Source organism: Lycorma delicatula, chromosome 10 (assembly GCF_047948215.1).
Source record: "Lycorma delicatula isolate Av1 chromosome 10, ASM4794821v1, whole genome shotgun sequence".
NCBI classification, from domain to species: Eukaryota; Metazoa; Arthropoda; class Insecta; order Hemiptera; family Fulgoridae; genus Lycorma; species Lycorma delicatula.
This window is the reverse complement of record NC_134464.1, coordinates 42,769,047-42,789,675: the sequence shown is the minus strand read 5'-3', so window position 1 is coordinate 42,789,675 and position 20,629 is coordinate 42,769,047. Positions and strand designations below refer to the sequence as shown.

At 29.4% G+C, this 20,629-nt stretch overlaps 1 protein-coding gene across 3 annotated transcripts in view; it reads left to right on the top strand.

Moving 5' to 3' along the window:
- Window positions 1-20,629, top strand: part of Dhc64C (dynein heavy chain, cytoplasmic) — a 211,087-nt gene that overhangs the window by 68,323 nt on the left and 122,135 nt on the right. For all 3 annotated transcript variants that reach the window (XM_075376527.1, XM_075376528.1, XM_075376526.1), the window contains 9 exons: window positions 901-1,053; window positions 4,548-4,661; window positions 7,149-7,270; window positions 9,399-9,582; window positions 12,202-12,315; window positions 14,895-15,041; window positions 15,779-16,001; window positions 17,051-17,307; window positions 17,710-17,919. In XM_075376527.1, the coding sequence (XP_075232642.1) occupies window positions 901-1,053; window positions 4,548-4,661; window positions 7,149-7,270; window positions 9,399-9,582; window positions 12,202-12,315; window positions 14,895-15,041; window positions 15,779-16,001; window positions 17,051-17,307; window positions 17,710-17,919 (1,524 nt within the window). The remainder of the gene's footprint in view (window positions 1-900; window positions 1,054-4,547; window positions 4,662-7,148; window positions 7,271-9,398; window positions 9,583-12,201; window positions 12,316-14,894; window positions 15,042-15,778; window positions 16,002-17,050; window positions 17,308-17,709; window positions 17,920-20,629) is intronic.

Genomic DNA, 20,629 nt, shown 5'->3' with positions numbered 1-20,629 from the left:
CTGTTGTTAAAGTATTTATAAAATATTTCCAGTAGTTCCAACTATACCTTAAAAAAAAAAAAAAAAAAATGTATTTCAGCTCTCAATAAAATTAGAAACTTGTTTCAACAAACAGTGCCACTTGTATCCAGTGGCATTATTACAGTATCTATGTAGTTTAATTAAAAATGTAATGAATTGTAAAGTAAAAAAGGGTTTCCATTAAAACTATCACAAATTTCACCTACTAGTACATCACAGTACTTGTAGGGCAATAGTTGTACACATGTACAAAATCTGTACTGCAAAAGTGTCTTTGCAAAAATTAATTAAATTATATTGCAAAATTGATTTTTCATGAACTGTTTATACTCGTTTGTAACAAACATCTGAGATTCCCAATAGTGTTAATAGATAACCTTTCTTATGTTACCTTATTTTCTTTTCATTAATTGAAATTACAAATCTATATACTTTCTGTAATATTGTCAAAACTTTTTAAGGGGGAAAAATGTATGTTTCTCTGAGATTATAACTTTTTTATTTCTTTTTTTTTTAAGTAAACAGAAAATTCTTTAAAAAATTAAATGACATAAAATCTCTTTGTAAATATTAATTGTCTACACAGATTAAACCAAGGTATGGAATATTGAAAATTGTACTGCTGGAAAAACAAAGTTTTTTTAATATAATTTTTTCCAATTTGTATAGGTTTTTCATCAAATAAGTTGGAACTTTTAAGAATTATTCAGAAAATAATTATAATTATAATTCTTTTGTACTGAGTATCTCAAAAATAACTTGAGTGGTTTTTTTTATGAGGTATATAATTTAATATATCTAATTAAATGCCATTTAAAATTAAAATACTTTATTCAGATATTTTGAAAATATTATTAAATGTCCTTGTTTTGTTTGTAGATTCAAATAATGATACATGAAGTACGTATTACAAACCAGATAATGTATTTATATCCAAGTATTGAAGAAGCAAGATTCCAAATAATGCAGCAAATGTTTCAATGGCAAGCTATAGTTACATCACAGACTCGTTTACAAAGTTCAAGATACCAGGTAACAGCAGTATTTATTTAATTAGTAAAATCATAAATTATCAGCGTAATTTTTAATTTAAATGTTGTTAAGAGAATGTAAGTAGGAAATTTTTATTATTGGTAAAAAAATTACTCTTTCCTGAAAGAGGATTAATAGGAAATATAAATCACCTTATATCTCCAGAACTACTGGACTGATTTTGACCAAACTATCTCAGATTACTTCTATGTATGGGGCATTGATGCCATTAAATTTTCAAATTAAGATCAACGGGGTGAGGCTGTAGTAGAGCATGGTCACTTTCAGTATCTCGAGATTTTGCCTAATTAAGGTTATATTTTTCTTTGGCACATTTGTTAACAATTAAAAAATAACAATATTTGGAAAAAAAACATTTTGCAAAATTGCAACCCTACCCCAAAAAAATGCAAGACAACTGTCTTCTATGTTGTGATATCACAGGTGAGCGGTAGAATTAAATAAATGAGGAATATTTAAAGTGTAAAAAAAAGTAACTTGCTCTGGCTGGGTCGTGAACTCGATTGCCTGGTCAACTGGGTACCTGATGCTTTAAGCCTCATGGCTAAACCAGTCTACCGATTGTAAAAGCAAAATTTGTTCTATGTAAGTTGTGAAATTACATTAGTTTAGTTAGTGCTGACTTTTTCTGCTTAAATAATGATAAATATTTTAAATTAAGTTGTGTGTGAAAGCCGTGCATCAGAAACAATCCGCATTTGTAGGACTATCCCTAAATGCGGCTTTAGCCTTGTGATGGGAAATTCCTACAAATTTATAGTCGGCTTTTTTTCTCAGAAGTAGAGGTTCAGTAAAAACTTTTCAAACTAATTTGATTGAATTTTTCTTCTTTACCTAGTTCCTCAAGAACTGAAACATAACTAAAAATCAATGTTAAGTACTATTATTACAGCACGTATTTGCATTTCTGTGTAAAATCACTACTCCACAGCAAGTTTCAGTTTGTTGGAATTTCCTTACACGTTCAAATCGAATCTTCCTCTTCACTTTGACCACAGAGCTTTTAACTACATTTAGCTCATTTCTCCCTAACATTATGAGAAACTTTCTTTTCTTATGTCTCAGTTCAGAACCTTTATGGTAGTCTTCCTTTTATTTATCTTCTTTTCACTCTTCTCATTTTCTATTCCACACTATTGATGGATATCTATTACTGATTTTTTTTGGGCCGCGCTCATAGGCTTTTTCAATATCAGTGAATGTCATTACAAAATCCTTCTCATATTTCCGCATCTTTTCATCCTATCCTTACCATAGTTATCGGTCTGATCTATTTTGTCTAAACCCATGCTCTTTTTCTTCCATTTGATTTTTAATGTATTTCTTTATTTTATTCTCTTCAAGATCCTCTCATATTTTGGCTGCACATGATGTTAGTCTTATTCCTCTATAGGTTCTCTAATTTGATCTTTTTTCTTCAGTATTTCCTATATTTCTCCCTCTACCAGTCATCTGGAACTCTTCTTTTCTAACATTTTTAATACTCTTCTTATTTTAATTATATAATCTTTAACATCAGTCCAGCTGTCCTTCTCAGATTTTATTTTTCTATGTTACCTATGGGCTAATGACCATAGTAGTTAATGTCCACTTTTTCATAACAACAAAATCAATGGTATCTCAACAATTCTTTGATATTCCTGTCTTCTTGATCATTCATTTCGTATTAATATATTTTTTTTATAATTACCTTGCTGTATCTGTTTCTGTATTCTCTACTATACAACCCCAATCCTTGTGCAACAAATCAGAGAAATATTCCCTTTCATTAGCTCATATTTTACTCATTTGTATTTTTAAAATTTGTCACATAAATGTTACACTTTACAGAACATTTTTTTTTCTTTTTGTGCTGGGAGGAAATATTTTCTGTTAGATGCCCAGCAGCCCATACTACTGGGTGTGTGAGGTTTCCCGCCAAAAACTCACTAAGCAGGGACTTACTAAAAAAAAATCCCCCTAAAAACATGCCCTGGTACCTGCCATAAAGGCATTACATGGGACTTGCAGCTGTCATCGTGAGACACAGTAATGAGCCCTCAGACGGGTCCACCTTAAGTGCAAACCTTAAGAAGTCCCGCATGCCTCATCACCAAATAAATGATAACTCACAAGTGCGGACTGCCACCAGCTCCATGTATGAGCCATCCACCAACCTATGCTCTCGATGCCTTGCCACAGATAATTTTTTCCACAAGGCGGGAGGTGATGTTCCATGTCCGTTCATTCCCTTGCATCCTCAAAATGATGTTCTCAGGCGTCAAGAGGCTGAATTAAGCCTCTTCTGCATGTCCTACCATTTATGGTAGTAGAACACCACTTGCTCTGCATCATCCAGCTCCCTGCAGTATGGGCACAAGCTGTCATCTGCTCTTCTGCAGCGAAACAACTACTGCCATAAGCAGCCATCGCACGTCAAAAATTGCATGTTTCATAGTTGAGCTCATCATCCAAGGGCCTACTTTCTGAATCAATCGTCAAGTCCAACTGCCATCAACAGTGTTCCATCCTGCCTGTACCTCTCCAATAGAACATCATATGCAGCCTGCCTGCCTGTTCCTGTGTATATTTCACATCTAATCTGCGCTAGCAACCCAACAGGTGATGTCCCAGCAACAAGGAAGGCGGCTTCAGCAGAGACAGTTCAGACAGTTCGTATACAGCGCAGATCCTTCTGTCATTCTGCCTCTAGCAGGTGCCAATTTTTCACTGTATATAAGGCCTTGCACCATACCAGCACTCCATATAATATGATAGACAAAACATTAAAATTTATTTTTAGTATATCTAAGACTATAGTTCAATTATGCAGAAAAAATAATTTTTTTTCAAACCAAATATTAAAGTCAAATTACTCATTTGCGAGATGGTCATGCCATTCAACTAAGTTAAATAATGCACTGAAAAGGTTAAATTAAAGATAACAAAAAAATTAGTCAGATTATTTGTGTAAAACATTTGATGACATTGATTGCTTGATCAATAGGATCAGTGACTGCCAAAGAAAAATCCTGTTCAGTTTCTGAAGTCAGTGGAATAATAAAGTTATTATTTTTTAAGACATGAGATTAAGATATGTTAAATGTGTTATTTTATTCAAAATCAAACGTAATATTGGAAAAATAGTGTTATATAAATATTATTTTATATTAGTATTATTTTATTGAAAATTTACCTTACTGTTTTCCAACTTTTTATTATGTTAACTAATGCTGTCATAGAAATCAATTCTTTATGATTTGACTGATTAAAATTAAAAAGTTTATAAATAAAATTAAAAGTTTAGAAAGGAAACATCTGCCGTCTCCCATTTATTTAGTAAAACCAATTATTTACTGCTAGCGTTGCACCTGTTTATAAAAATTGAAACTAATTTCCATAATATTAATATTGTATAACTGTAATTAAATCAAATATATAAATTAAAGGTTTGTATATTTTGATACCTCATAAGTTTTTATTTATAATTTTAGGTTGGGTTGGATAGACCAACTATGCAGACTTATCGAAATCTACTTACTAAATTACCACAAGGACCTGCAGTTCTTGAAGCAGCGTATGAAGCAATCGAAAAGAAAATTGCACAGGTATATTTTATTTTTGTTAATACATTATATAATATTGCAGTTTTGCTTTAGTTGCATTTCAGTGTTTTACAAAATGTTAAAGGTAAATTATTATTAAATTTTTTTTTGTTGAGTACAATATTGAAGTGGAATATTGTTAAAAGTACATAGAAATTTAATATTTCTGATAATATTGCTTCTGTTTAGTGTTATTATACCATTCTAAAACCAATAGGTTATCTGTTATTAATCAACTTTTTTTCTTTTTATCTTTTGTTCACTTTATTTTTTATTGTGTAAAACAACTATTTTTAAAAGTACAAATTCTAATATTAGGTAAATTTGCAATTCAACATTTGTGATGCACTGTTATGTTTTTGCTTTTTGAAAACAGAAATTTGTCTTCAAATTTATTTTCAAAATTAGTGATCATTGTTTTTTTTTGCAAAAAGATTATTTAGGAACAGGTATGATTTTATCTACGTGGAACTCTATTGAAAATTCCATCTTCAATTCTATGAAAAAAGTGAAATCAAGACACATTCTATCAAGCTTAAACTTTGATTTGATTTTCCTTGTATGTACTTTCATTTTTATTTCAATATAAGATAATTTTTATTAACTCCGCAAAAAATGAAATTAAAACTCATTCTGTAAATCTTAAAACTTTCATTCAATCATTTTCCATACTACATGAAGTTTTTTCATTATAAGACATATTTTACTTGCTCATAAATTATATTTTTTGTAAAAAAAGAAGTGATCACATTTTGAAAATAAACTCTGAGACAAATTTCTATTTTGAAAAAGATTAGTTTTAGACCTGAGCAGTGTTAATTTAATTATTAAATAATCATGAAAAATAGTTCACAAGCTGTATTTTAAAAATCTGTGAACTACATCAGTTTCATTGAAATTTAGATATGCGTGTTAAAATTTGATGTAAATTGGTTGAATCATTCCAGATCCGTTCTTGACTGATGAAGTTTGAATATCTTTATATTAGTTGCTGTAACATTTTAATGCGTTTGAAAAAAAAAGAATGCTAATCGAAAAACTGTTTTGCGCATTTTTATTCAGGATTCTTAAAAACAATCATTCATAAATACATCATTCTTATTTATTTAATAAAATGAATTTGAAAGTATGGAAGATGTCGAAAAACCCTATTTTAAAGATTATAGAGGTAGCGTCACCACCTCTCAGTCAAGTTTTCATTCTTAACAGAGGGGGTGCTAGTGACACCCTTCTATTAGTGACACATATCAAAATATTTTTCTATTAGTTCTTGCAAACTTTTTATTTCATTTTATACTGATTTTATTCACTAGCTTCTTAGATTTTTGTCCATTATTTTTGTTATTGTTAAGTATTTCACATAAATTACATTAAAAAAATTAAAAATGTGTAAAATTTATTGTACACGACTTGATAATGCTGTATGATAAATTTCGGAGTGAATGGTTGACTTTTCCATTATCATATATTTGTATATTGGTACATACTATATAGTAATATAAACACTTCCCTGGGACATGTATTTTTAAAAAAAATTATTTCAGTGATTGATTTGATGCAATTGAAATAAAATTTTGATTAATTTTTGCTCAGCTATAAGAAATTGAATTCAGTAAAAAGTAAATGATTGGATATTTGCTTTCATGGCATATATTTATATAACATTACAGAAGAGTACATTAGTGTTATCATTATTTTTAGAAGATAAAAATAAAATATATGTTAAGGAATGTTGTATAAATGGTTAATTTTTTTCATTATTTAGGCACATCATTAAAGCAGTTATTTCACTTTATTATTTTTTGAGGGGGATTATTGTTTATAAGAGAAGAGAACTTTATTTACACCTATAAATATTCTGATAGTCAAAAAAAAATTTTTAACATAAATTAATGGTAATAAAAGTTAATATTTATAATCTTAATATACTGGTATTCCTGACAATATGCACTGCAAAATGGAAAAGTATTCCAGTCCAAAAGTAATAAATGCTCAAGCCCATTTTATTGTTAAATGAAATAAATACAATGGAATAGAATTTTACGATTTTATAGAAAAATAGCTTTTTAATACTATAAAGCACATCTGCTTAAAAGATGTTCAGTTAAACAGACAGTGCACATAAATGTTACAGGTTCAGAATTTTGACAAACGTTTTACCACTAGTCATTATTGTTGGTTTGAGAGAGTTAAGATATAACCCGTAATCTAGACTGGTGAAGACATCTCCTTATACGGAGTACAAAAGTAAACCTTTCAAATTTTAAAATAGATGTTATTAATTTTTGTATGATACATTTTTAATGCTGTTTTATTTTTCATTCAGTATACTTTTAAAAAGAAATAATTTTTGTTTATTGCATGTTAACATTGAATTACTTTAAAGATACTTTTGACCTTGTGTATTATTAATTGTTAATATGGATCTAATGTTATAAAACTGAATTATTATCTTTATTGTCATGTGCATCATATTTTTCTCATTTTTAGGTAACTCAATATGTTGATGATTGGTTGAGATATCAGTCATTATGGGATTTACAAGGAGATACCTTATACAGTGGTCTCGGAGAAGATGTTAATCAGTGGATGAAGTGTCTTAATGATGTTAAGTAAGTTTTTTTGATTTGAATATATACAGAAGTTTGTATGCATAAATTTACTTGATAATAGTTTTCAGTGTATTTATAAACAATTTTATTTAAAGTAGTACCAGAAAAGTTCTTAACATTCATTGTTTGATAATATAATGTTATTTAATTTTTATTTGTTGTTGAACTATTTAGTTATTTACATTGGGTGGCTAGTTTCCTGGCAGTAATTGTAATTTGGTACAGATAATGCAAGCTTTCCCTACTTAATAGCAATTTAAAAACTAATATGGACTTTTTATTACATGGAACTCAACACATTGATCCAAAGATTGGCTCTTTAGGTGTGAGGGAAAGTTGTTTAGTGCTCAAAATAATGTACAGCAAGCATATTTAACTGTGATTTTTAATTCGGAAGGTTGCCAGTACTTATCAATATTCATCAAGAAATGGTTTACACACCCAATTTTTTTTTGTGTATTTGAGTGTATTAACTAACTAGTAATATTTAATCTGATATGTACCAATTTGCAAATTCAGCTGCTTTGTATGAAAGCAGCCATTCTACAGGAATTACAAGCTGCTGTTAGGAAGTGATGGTGTAAAATGGATTGGCTTATAAATAAATGGTCTTAAATGAAAAAAAAAAAACTAGTTGTTAGCTTTTACAGCTTGCTCACCTAATTTAAATATTAACTATTTAACTTATTAAGTGTGAAATAGAATTTTTATATGTAAAGATTGGTAGTCATCTTGGTTATTCTTTTTTACTCAAAATTTTTAAAAAAAGTTTAACTAGCTTGCTTCTTGATAAAAATAATAGATTATAAATATTCAAATTAAAATAAGTGTTTTTATTCAGCCATTAGATGTGGAATAATTCTTTGACATAATTTCTTAGGCAAATACCAAATCTATTTGCAGGCTGATGCCTAATAATTATCAGTTTTGATTGAGATCAAAGGTGAATTTACACTGTGTAAAAAATGCCAAGTCTGATGACTTCAAATCTCAGAATCTTTTAAATCAGTTGATATGCTATTATTCCATTATGGGATTTTATGGAAAGTGGCATATTAAACTCATTGATTGAGGTAGGCATTCTCTTTCAAGCAGCTGAATCAATTCATAAGGTTTATTGTATAAATTTGAAATTCACTGTCAACTAATTGATATTCTCTCATGATCTTGAGATAAAATATGCATTGCTTGGAGTCATCATAGTAGAAAGCACAGTATCTAATTTGGTTTATTGAAATTAAATCAATTGTTTCTATCCAACAGAATGTTCACTGTGAGTATGATGTTAACATTCCTGCCTTCATATAAGAGAGAGTATCCAACCTTAAAATAAACAGTGTTTGTTTTAAAAAAATCATGGGGAGGGAGCTGCCAATATCAGGAAAAAAACAAAGAATTTGTGTGTTTCTTGTAATCAAATAAAGACAAGAGTATGGCAAATTTATAATGCTACTATTTACAAAGTGTATATAGTATACTTCGATTTGATGTACTCAAATTCAAACTGATAAAAATAAGAGATTCTGGTTTGCAATTTTTATAATAAACAACTTAAAACAGTATGAAGATTTCTAGAAAAATGTATTTTTACTGATGAGATGACCGTTTCATATTAGTGTTCAGTCATTTATCATAACTGTATATTTTGAGGATCAGAACAACTATAAGAAGTCATTCATTATCAATGCAGCTCTCCAAAAGTTGGATTTAATGTATGCCCCTGTTGTAGAACTTGTCATAGTTTTTTTGTTGTAGAAAAATCAACAGTGATTGCTATGGTATGATGAACACCAAGTTGTTAGGACTCTGTCTCTATAAAATTTAGCAGTGTTGGAGGAGAAAATAGTTTAATTTTAATCTAGAAAGATGATCCTCTAACCCATTACAGCAATTATGCCATCAATGTTGGATATTGATTTCCAAATAGGTGTGTTGGAAGAGGAGGCAAATCAGGTGGCCTGAAATTACACCCTTGGTTTTTTTATTCGTGGCAACATTAGAAAATCATGATCCATTCAGAAAAGATTAATGACCTTTGGACCCATCTGTGAAAGAGGATAATCTTGCCATGTAGCAACCTGACCTTGATGTTTTATATTGTATGTATTTATTTTTTTTTTTTTTTTAGGAAATGCCGTACAACTTTTGATACTTCAGATACAAGACGTGAATTTGGGCCTGTTGTTATAGATTTTGCTAAAGTACAAAGCAAAGTAACATTAAAATATGATTCTTGGCATAAAGATATACTTGCTAAATTTGGTACGCTGTTGGGAAGTAAAATGTCACAGTTTCATACTATGATTAAAAAGGTATGTAAGATGTTTTAATTAATAAAATTTACTTCTTTGCATTACAGTTTATTGCACAGTCTTATCTGTTGTTATTGCTTTCATATTCTGAAGGAAATATAAGTGTGGTTAAAAATTTGTTTACATTCAAAACTTGGAAGTTGGATTTGTGACCCTTCAATTATAGAAAGTTTTATTATATCTCAAAATTTTTATGTACCTTTCTCAATTAGATTGCATTTTTGAATTAGAAATAATTTTCATTAAACTTTTGGGAGAGTATAACTATCGGAAATTGAATTGGTGTAATTTTAATCAGAACTGGTAATTGCAGATAAGATATCAGGAAGAAGTTGCTTGGTCAATTTATGATAGTATCTTTTAATTGATGTAAATATACAATTTAACAAACAAACAAAAAAAAAAAAACATTTAATATCTCTGCAGGAAATATCTTGTTTTGAAATGACCATAAAATCATTAAGATAAAGAGGGACGATCATGTTAGACTAGAATGTAAAAGGAAATTCCAGTGCATTCTGTTGGTTGTACACATAAAGCACAAGTGTCAGCTATTACCGCATGGTGCACTAGCATGATGTGAATGAAGCAACATTAATAACGGTCAGTTGTAAAGAACATGGTGTCCAGTCTAGAGAATGGATATGTGGTACAGTGCATTGTAATTATATCTTTTGTGAAGAAGGCATAAAACCTGGTAAGATTTATTTGTGACTCCTTACATAGTACGATGATGAGACATAGTGGTGCAAACATTTTAAAGAAGACCGTACATCGATGAGTGAAGATCCTGGTTGAGGTGGTTCAGAGCCACCAAAGTTATGGTCTCAGTTTTTTAGGATACAAATGGCATCAATTCATCTTGATTTTCTATTCCACGGAGTCAGTATTAACAATGAGTACTACTGCAAAGTTCTTCAAGTTGTGCACAATGCTCGGTGCTAAAAACAGCCTGGTGAGATCACTAAAGGCATTCTGTTTCTGCAGGACCATGTACGACTGCATACGGCCCACCGCACAGCATGCACGCTACAAGATCTTGGCTCAGAGTTATTGCCACCCCCCCTCTGTACAGTCTGAATCTCACTCACAGCAATTTTCACCTGTTTGGGCCCTTGAAATTGTTTTTGATTGGTGAAATTGTTCAGAGTTCTTCTAAGCATGGTACTCGGAACCCTTTGAGTTCTCATGTTATGGTATCAGAAAGGGCTTCAAGAGTACGCGGTTTGTTTATGTAAACTTAAGCTTTTAACTAGCCTCATAAAAAATAGTCACAAGATGACAAGTTTGGTGACTGAGGAGGAGGCCACTTGACATCCCCATGCAATGAAATGAGGTGTTTAGAAAAATGTCTCAAAAAAGTCATAATTGCTCTTGTACGACAAGTGCTGTTGCTGGAACCACACTCTGTTGAGGTTAATGCATCGTCTTCTTAATTCTGGCAGGAAAAATCACGCAACATGGCAAGTGATCTGTGTTAACACACACTGTTTGCTCGTTTTTGTGAAAAAAATAAGGCTCAATAATTCAGGTTTGAGATAAGCCACACCAAACAGTTAATTTGTGCATTGCATAGGTTTTTGATGCAATTCTTGTGGGTTTTCAGGTGCTCCGTACCGGAAATTCTGTTTATCATTCCTGATAAATGGAAGTGGAGCTCCTTACTCATGATCAAAACATGTCGTCTGTCAGCAATTCTAACATTATTTCTGCAAACCTATGTCATCTGATAACATCATTTTGCTGCAGTTCCTGAACAACCATTATCCTATAGAGATGGAAATGGAGGTCAAAGTGTAAGATTCTCTGAACTCAGACAGATCAGTTCGGAGAATCTTACATTTGGACCTCCTTGGAAGTGGAAGGTTCTCTTGGTGGTGTGATGCATCACACTCTCCCGAGAGTGTGATGCACCACTGAATGATGAGGGCTGACTTCCACTGCTTGTCACACTCTTTCACTGTTTTCTGGGATCAGTACAGTTTGATCATCTCCCTGTGCAGTCTGTGATCTTACAGATCCTGTTGTTTAACCCACCAGGTTGGTCTAATGGTAAACGCGTCATTGAAAATCAGCTGATTTCGAAGTTGAGAGAACTATGGTTCAAATCCTAGTAAAGGCAGTTAGTTTTATACTGATTTGAATACTGGATCATGGATACTGGTGTTCTTCGGTTATTGGGTTTCAAGCAACCACACATCTCAGGAATGGTCGACCTGAGGCTGTACAAGTCTGCCTTTTATTTACAGTCATACACATGACTGCGTTGGGCTGCAGCATGCGTGACATTCTTTTCAAAACCACCACACCTAGTTGCCGGACTCTGAATATTATAAAAGTCGAATGAACAAGAATTTTAATATTAATCTAGTTCCAAACCATCACATAACTGCTGCTGGAATTTAATTTTCATGTATACCACTAATTTGAGTACATTTTTTTAAAATTTACATTTCTTTCTATTATTTAACTTATCTAGTTCTTAAAAATATAAATTTAACACACGAAAATCATTTACAAGACTGTTTAGTACCATTTTACTTATATTTTACGTAGTTATTTTTTATTACATTAATATTAATTAATCCTGTCTTGGTTATTAATTTTTTTTTCTCTTAGAATCGTAGTGAATTAGAACAACAGTCGATTGAAGCAGCTAGTACATCAGATGCTGTTTGCTTCATTACTTTTGTACAGCAATTGAAAAGAAATGTCAAAGGATGGGAAAAAGAGGTTTGTATTTTAATGGCAATTAATATGATAAAACTTATAAGAAAAGTAAAGAGAATTATAAAGGAATGTTGTTATTTAAAAGTTTATATGTTATAAATAGGTTATGCGCTGCTTGAATTTTATTTCCATAGATCCTGATGCGTTCACCTCTATAGAAAAGCATGTATAACACTGAATGTAAAGTTTATTATTTACATATTTAATGACAGATTTAATCTTAATATTATAGAATCTTTTAAAATATAATTAGACATGGAATATATGCACTGTTCCACTTCAGTTATATTAAATTGATGCTGAAATTTCAAAAAAGGAATATGTTTATTAATTGTACAATTAACTTTTTATATATGTACTGTGTGTATGTCTACTTTATCACAAATTGCACAAATTTTGATGTGGTTTTTTTTTGGGAGGGGAGGATTACTTCTAGTGGTATTACTGTAAGCCTGTTATAGATAAGTGTAAGATTTTGTGAATAAAATTAAATAATAGATAATTTTAAAATATTTATATTTGTTTTTCATAATCAATATTGGACTGTGCTTTTCTGTAATATGTCTTGTAATCGTTTTGATATTTAAAGTGTTTTCACACAAAATTTCAAGAAAGTCGTTAAAATCATGAGGCAAAAAAATAATAAATATTCCTGAATATCAGACTGCCTTAGATTGCAATCAATAGTATTCTTTAATTTGTTCCTTTACACTCATTTTCTTATTTTTATATAGGTACCTTTTGGATTTCTTACTAATAGCTATTTTTAATATTGATGTTATTTTTGTGGGTATTTCTGATAATTAAATTAAAAAAATAAATAAATAAAATAAACTTCTAAAAATGTTCGAAAAAGTAAAAAAAATAATATATATTATTCAATTCTTCATTAAATTTTTATCTTTTAAGTTGCCACTGAGTTATAAACAGCTACCTACAGCTTATTAAACCGTAATTTGAGTTGTGGGGTCAATCAATTCATACCACCATATAGTAGTTATTGACAAAATTAGTTACGCTTTTGTCATAGTCTTCTGGAAGTAGAGAGTTAAAAAGAGAGGTTATTTTATTTTTAGGGTGCTTCATATATTTTGAGTGGCCATTTTGTATAGACACGTTAGCCAATTTTACACTTTTTTGAGATTTCGGTTAATTTCAATGAATTCTTTGTTTTATATCAGGGGTTTTTAAAACGCACATTAATCCTCATAAAACACTATATGTCCAAACTGTATTGAAAAAATAGCCCAAAGAATTAATCTAATTTCAAGTTATAAAAACATAAAATTTTAACTACGGAACTAAATATTTTTGGAAAAGTAAAATCACTTTCAGTTTTTTAATTTCTTTTTTGAGATTATTTTCTGCAAAAATCTGAGATGTGGAAGTCATATTCTTACTTTGAATTAAACCATTAATGCACTTAAACCAAAATTGATGAATGGTAGATTCTTTCCATGCATACAAGAATGTCTACATTTCCAGAATGATACAATTTTCACTCAAAGACCTTACATTATAGGATTATTATATATAATTTTAAGAACTGTTTACCAAAATTCCAATTTGACTTCCTCCAGCACTTTTGGCTATGCTGCCATCTTCAGGAGGAGTATAATTATGATTAAAATAAATACAATTATAAAACTTACATAATTAAATTATATATATAACAGTTGATCGTCATTTTGTTAAATTTGTCAAAAGTTAAAGTTTTAAGTAAAAAAGTCTACTTTTGTATTTTAATAGTTTTACAATTGTTAATGAGCTCTGTAAATTGTGGAATCAGTTTAACCAACTTAATTTATTGTTTATTATTTGCTTATGTAAAATATCATCATCAAATTTAATTTATTAATTTGTTATTGTATATATGGAATTTTTCAAGAGTAAAAGTGTTGTAATAATTATTAGAGAAATCCAATAGTTCCATGAATTTATTTGGATCATAATTATAGTTAGTTTCCAATATGAAACTTAATAGGAAACTAGTTGAAAAACTTATAGGATTATGTTTTAGTTTGGCAACTATCAAAACAACCACAGCAGTCCAAGTGGTCTGCAAATTAAATTGCTGTGACCGCTTAGTTTTACTCATAACACATTAAGAATATAAATAATCACCATTATGTATAGTAACAGAATCAATCCCTGCCAATTTCCCCATAAAATTAGAACTTGCATACAGATACTACCACAAAATGAAAATATTACTATAGTATATAAAAATCATGATCTCAATGCATTTGAACAATGTAAAATTTATTAGCTCACGAAATTTGTCAAAATAGTTAGTAAATTAATAATCAACAATACAGGTTATTTATATGACCATATTGAAGATTGTTCCTACTTACCACTTAAGTATATAGTATTAAGTATAAGTATATAGGTCCCGTTAACAAAAGTGCCACCAGCAGATCCATGATCTGATTATAAGGAGCCATATAATTTATTTTTGAAAGGATCTTCTGGAAGCACAATTCCATGTACCATGATAAAGTGAGTCTTTTAAAAATTTGATAATATTTGAAAAAGCTTTTTGTGTTTTATAATTTCAATTTTGTTGTTACTCATTTTAGGTCGAGATGTACAGAGAAGGTCAGAGGATATTGGAAAGGCAAAGATTTCAGTTTCCAAACAGCTGGTTGCATGTTGATAATATGGAAGGTGAATGGGGCGCTTTCAATGAAATAATGAAACGTAAAGATTCATCCATACAGACTCAGGTATGAAAGAATGTAAATTATTGTTACTTAAAGTATTTTAAAAAAAATTGTTTGTAGAATGTATATCTGTTCGTTAAACACCTACATTTTACATCTTTATTATTTATCTTACAGATGCAAGTTTGCGTCTACCGCTTGAAGTACCTGCTATATTTGAATGCATAAATACATTGTCTTAATTTATTTAAAAGCAATGATTTTTTTTAGGTAGGTGTGTTCATAAATTTTAATGCTTTAGCTGTTCTATTATAATAACAACCTTTGTTGTTTAATGGCTGATATTTTTCTAACAAATATTCACTAGTATAAGAATAATAGATATCAACCCTTTCTCCCAATAATGTACCTAGTATTCAAATGAAGTAGAATAAGACGAAACTTAGCATTACAGAATCAGTTTCTTTTTATGGAAAAGATTATCTTCTTTACTTATACTGTAGGCCTACTTCAGTTTCATCTTCACTAATACAATTGTAGTCTTAGAAATTAATCATTTTTTAAAACATTAAACATTTTTTTTGTGCTCAAATTTGAATAAAGTAGTATCTGGTGTTGCGGGTTCAGGTAACAGGTTCTACTCATCACATTTATCTAGAAGGCCATATATATATATATATATATATATTTTTTTTTTTTCAAATACATTTATTTAATTTCATAATGTGTTGGGTTTGATTATAATTAGTGCTTGGTAATAAATATTCAGCTGAAATGTATATTTTTAAAAATGTTTTTAGGTGCAAAGCTTACAACAAAAGATTGTTGCCGAAGACAAAGCAGTTGAAAGCAGGACGAATGATTTCTTAGTTGATTGGGAACGTAGTAAACCTGTTGAAGGACATCTTAGACCAGATGAGGCATTACAACAACTTCAGTTATTTGAAAGTAAATTTTCTCGTCTCAAAGAAGAAAGAGATAATGTTGCAAAAGCTAAAGAAGCTCTTGAACTTCAGGATCCAGGTTAGTGATGGTGTATATTATAAAATTTTCTTACAACCTTGAGTTTGTATTGTTACTGTGAGTTGATCACAGTATTAACTTATACTGTGTGTATGTTGTCCTATGGATGGTTCAGAAATTACTTTAAGGTCCTCTCTGATGTATGTTTTCTAAGACAAGTTTAATTTTTTCACGTAGTATGTTAAGAGGTTGCAGAATTCTGTTATTTAGATAGTAAAATTATAAAGGACGATGAAATAAAGATGATATTGAAAGCAGACTGGAATGAAAAACCGGAACTTTTATATTTTATTCTTTTGCTTTTCCTACATGAGGTCAGCAACATTACTGTTTTGCTCTATTATATTTATATGTCCATTATATACACTAGATTCATTCCAGTAGATTCCAGATTGCTGAATGTTTTTGCTTTTCATTGTTGTCTTGGTTTTATCTCTTTTTCTCTTATCCACCAACCACTCTTCAGCATATGCTTCTCCTCTTTCTCTCTTGTTTCTACCATTCAAGGTACTGGTCCTTCATCTTGTTCAATACAGTTTAACATTTTTCATCTTGGCTGTGATATTTTTATTTTCCTTTTTATTCCCCAGTAATACAACCAAGAATCATCACAGCATAATCTTCTATGTGCAAGTATCGTCTTTATAATTTCACATGATTAGGCTAGCAGCCAAATAAGAAAATTGGTCATACAAAATATTATCTTACAACAGTATTATAAATTATTGTATTGTCTTAACAACAGACTGTAAATTCTGTTGCAGTTCAACTTAGGCCAGTAAGACCAAGTAAGGCCATTTTAAATTAAACTATCTAGAACAGCTTCGCGAAGTAGAAACGCTGCTGGAAAGGTGAGTGAATAAAGGAGGGTGTACTTTGAAGGTGACAAGAACCAATAATCTATAAAATGAATAATCAAAATTTAAAAAAGTTCTGTTATTTCCTGAACAATCTCGTAATCAATATTATCGTAACATGTTGATATTGTATTTCAATGTAATCAATATTCAATATTATCATAACATGTTGATATTGTATTTCAATTTTAGGTGGTGTCAGTACAAATGAAGATAGAATGTTGGTGGTATTTGAGGAATTACAAGATTTAAGAGGTGTATGGTCTGAATTAAGCCGTATATGGATGCAGATTGATGAACTGCGTGAAAAACCATGGTTATCTATACAACCACGTAAATTACGACAGCAGTTGGATACTTTAACATCACAGTTAAAAGAGTTACCTGCTAGGTTACGTCAATATTCTTCTTATGATTATGTCAAACGATTATTGCAAGGTTACACAAAGGTTTGTATAGTTATTATTGTATATAGTTAACACATTACATGTACATATGATATTTTTTTATTTATTTTATTGTATTTATGTTTACATTTTATCCATAATGTTGCATTATTAAAATATGAAATTAAAATGCTTGACAAGACAAAACAAATATATAGTTATTCTTGATTTACTAATATTTTAAGCGAGTTAATCGAGCTTCCAGTATAGTATTTCATTGCATATTTTTGTAAAACATAAAAATAAATTATTTTTTCCCTAACGAGCAATTTAGAATATGTCAAATATGTAGTATTTAAGCAACAAAATAACATTATGCATTGCATAAATTATTTGGTGTAAAATTTTGAAATGTTTTCTTTTTTAATTAGTCTGAATTTATTATAAAAGTTACATTTTTTTCAGGTGAATATGATGATCGTAGAATTAAAATCAGATGCTTTGAAAGAACGACACTGGAAACAGTTGATGAGAAAATTAAGAGTTAACTGGGTTTTATCCGATTTATCTCTTGGCCAGGTGTGGGATGTTGATTTACAATTAAATGAAGCAACGGTAAAAGAAATCATATTAACTGCTCAGGGTGAAATGGCTCTTGAAGAATTTCTTCGACAGGTATTTTTTAATTTTTTAATCATGGCACCGTTTGGTATAATAACCAATATATATAATTTTGGTAAGCTGTTTTTAAAATTATATATAATAAGTATTTTTTATTTTTTTTGTGGTACTTTCATTTTCTTGCATCTTCAGTTGATACAATCTTTTTATTGTTCACATGAAAAATTAAAGTTAAAAGACGTTAAAGTTTATATCTAAAGTTTTAGAAAATTCTGTTTTATTGTATTTATCAAGAATTTATTTTGTTAATGGTGTGTATTTATAATATGTAATTTTACATGAACAATAAAGATCAACTGAAGATGTGAGAAAATGGTGAACGTATTTTTATGGATATACAGTGATATAAGGTAAGTATCATCCTACCTAATTTAATTTTATTCTATACTTTGTGGATCAAGTTTATTTTTATTCAGATAGAAATGTGATATTCTACAATTAGCATTAATGTTTGATGGTGTCGACTGTCAATCACAAGAAATTTTAAGCTTTGGTTCTATGATCATTATCAACTTTCTTTGCTCACTTTAGAAATTAGTGTTTCTTTTACCTTCATCTAAGATTAATAAACTTTCTGCATCTTGTGTACCCGAGTAAAAAAATAAATCTGAATTCTTGAGTTAGTTGTGTTTAAATAATGATCTTAAGTGTCTCTTTACATCTGTCCATTAGCTTCTTCATTTTAAGTGATTTCAGAGGTAGATATTTTTTTCATTAGTTGTTAAATGGAAATGGTTTTACAAACTTCTAAACAACATTATTTTTCTTGAAAGGACTGTTGAAAAAAATTAATTTACCCAGTTCACTTATAGACATAATATGGAGATACAGTGGGAAAAAACAATTAAAATCTTTTAATGAATGGAGTAACTTCTAAAAGATTCATGCATCAGTATCAAATTGACCCTGATCCTGAGTATTTCTGCTGTGGTGTCAGCAAATAAGTAATTCAATTATTCCATCAAACAACCCAGTAAAAAAAGCTAAATTCTTTGCAAAAAATTTAGGATTTCTGAATTTTTAAGGTGCTAATGGTTGGCTGGAAAAATTCAAGTATGTACATAATATTCTATTTGAAAAAAATAGTAAAGCTAGGTATGTTGATTTAAATTCTATAAATGTGATTTAAAAACTATGTGACCTTGTACTAGTGATGGTTTTAAGGAATATGACATATTCAATGCTGATGAAATAGGAATATTTTATTAACTACTTCCAGATAAAACTTTTAAGGTTTAAAAGTGAAAATTTGCTGGTGAAAAAATGTCAAAGGAACAAGTCACTATTTTATTCTCTGTTAATAGGTCAGGGATAGAAAAACATTTGTTATTAGTAATAATAAATAAAGAAAAATCTGAGATATAAAATAATTACTAGTAAAAGTAGCCAGTAAATGTACAAGTAAAGTATTGAAGTAATGGATAAGCTTGGATGACTGAAATTTTTTAAAAAGAAATTTGTTTATGGAATGATTAATTAAGTAAAGTTGATCAGAAAATTTTTAGTAATGATAACAATAGTGTACTGATAAAATATAAAAAAAATTAAAATAATTTTCTTCCTGGCCAATATTACAAGTATTTTACAGCTGATGGATCAGTTTATCATAAAATGTATGAAAAGAATTACTGTCGTAAGAAAATATTTTTAAGATTTATTAAAAAGTCACCTCACAAAAAAGTTAATTTTCACAATGAAAAAAACACGGGGAAAAATATGAAAACATGAAAAAACATGGGAAACTACAACAGTAAAAAAATCCATTCCAAATTATTGGACTTGTTTTAAACCCACAAATGAACAATTTATGATGAAGAAGTCTGCCTTCCATTAAGTGAATGGATCAAACAGTTCAATATTCTGCAGTTCTGGGAACAGACTTTGATCTTTATGTAGAGCTCATCAGTTGTCTACTTACTTTAAGAGCTTTTGATGGTGATGATGATTTCTGATCATCTGAAGTTTCCTGTTGTAGAATAAGAAAGAAGAGGATGGGAGTGAAGAAAGTGAAACAGAACCAGAGATATTACCATCATCAAATAAATTAGTAGACGTATTTAACTAATTTCAATGTATTTCTGATGCCATAATGAAAATTAGGATTTTGAATGAAAAATCGTAAATAATAAATATTTAAATAAAATGAAAATATGTACTAAAAATAAAAATACATACAGTTAAAAATTACTTGCTTAATGTTGTAATATGTACCAAAATCTTTTCTTTAAACTAAATTATTAAAGGAAATATTTTCAGACCCTGAATATTTTATCTATGTTCAGATTTTATTTACATATTGAAAATCTTAGAGTTAGGTAACAAAATAATTCTAAAACATTGCTCCAATGTACAAAGTAAGATGCAAAAATGTATCAATTTAAAGTTTGTATTTAATTCTATAACAAGAATCTTGATATAGCAATGAAAATGTCAGTCCCTTTTATCATTATAGCAAGATTCCCCAAATTTACATAATTCTAAAAAGAGAATGTTTCTGTCTTGTTGCTGATTCTTTAGTGGATAATTTTGACAGTGCATCACTGATGAGTTTTTTAAATATTTTCAATATTTGTTTATTAGCGTGTAGTGACTGACACTGCAAAGAATTTTTGCTTATTTTTTTTTTTCATAAGATATTAAAAAAATTTTGAACCTTGAGTTCAATGTCAGCATCATGCATAGAAAAATAAATTTTAAAATACAC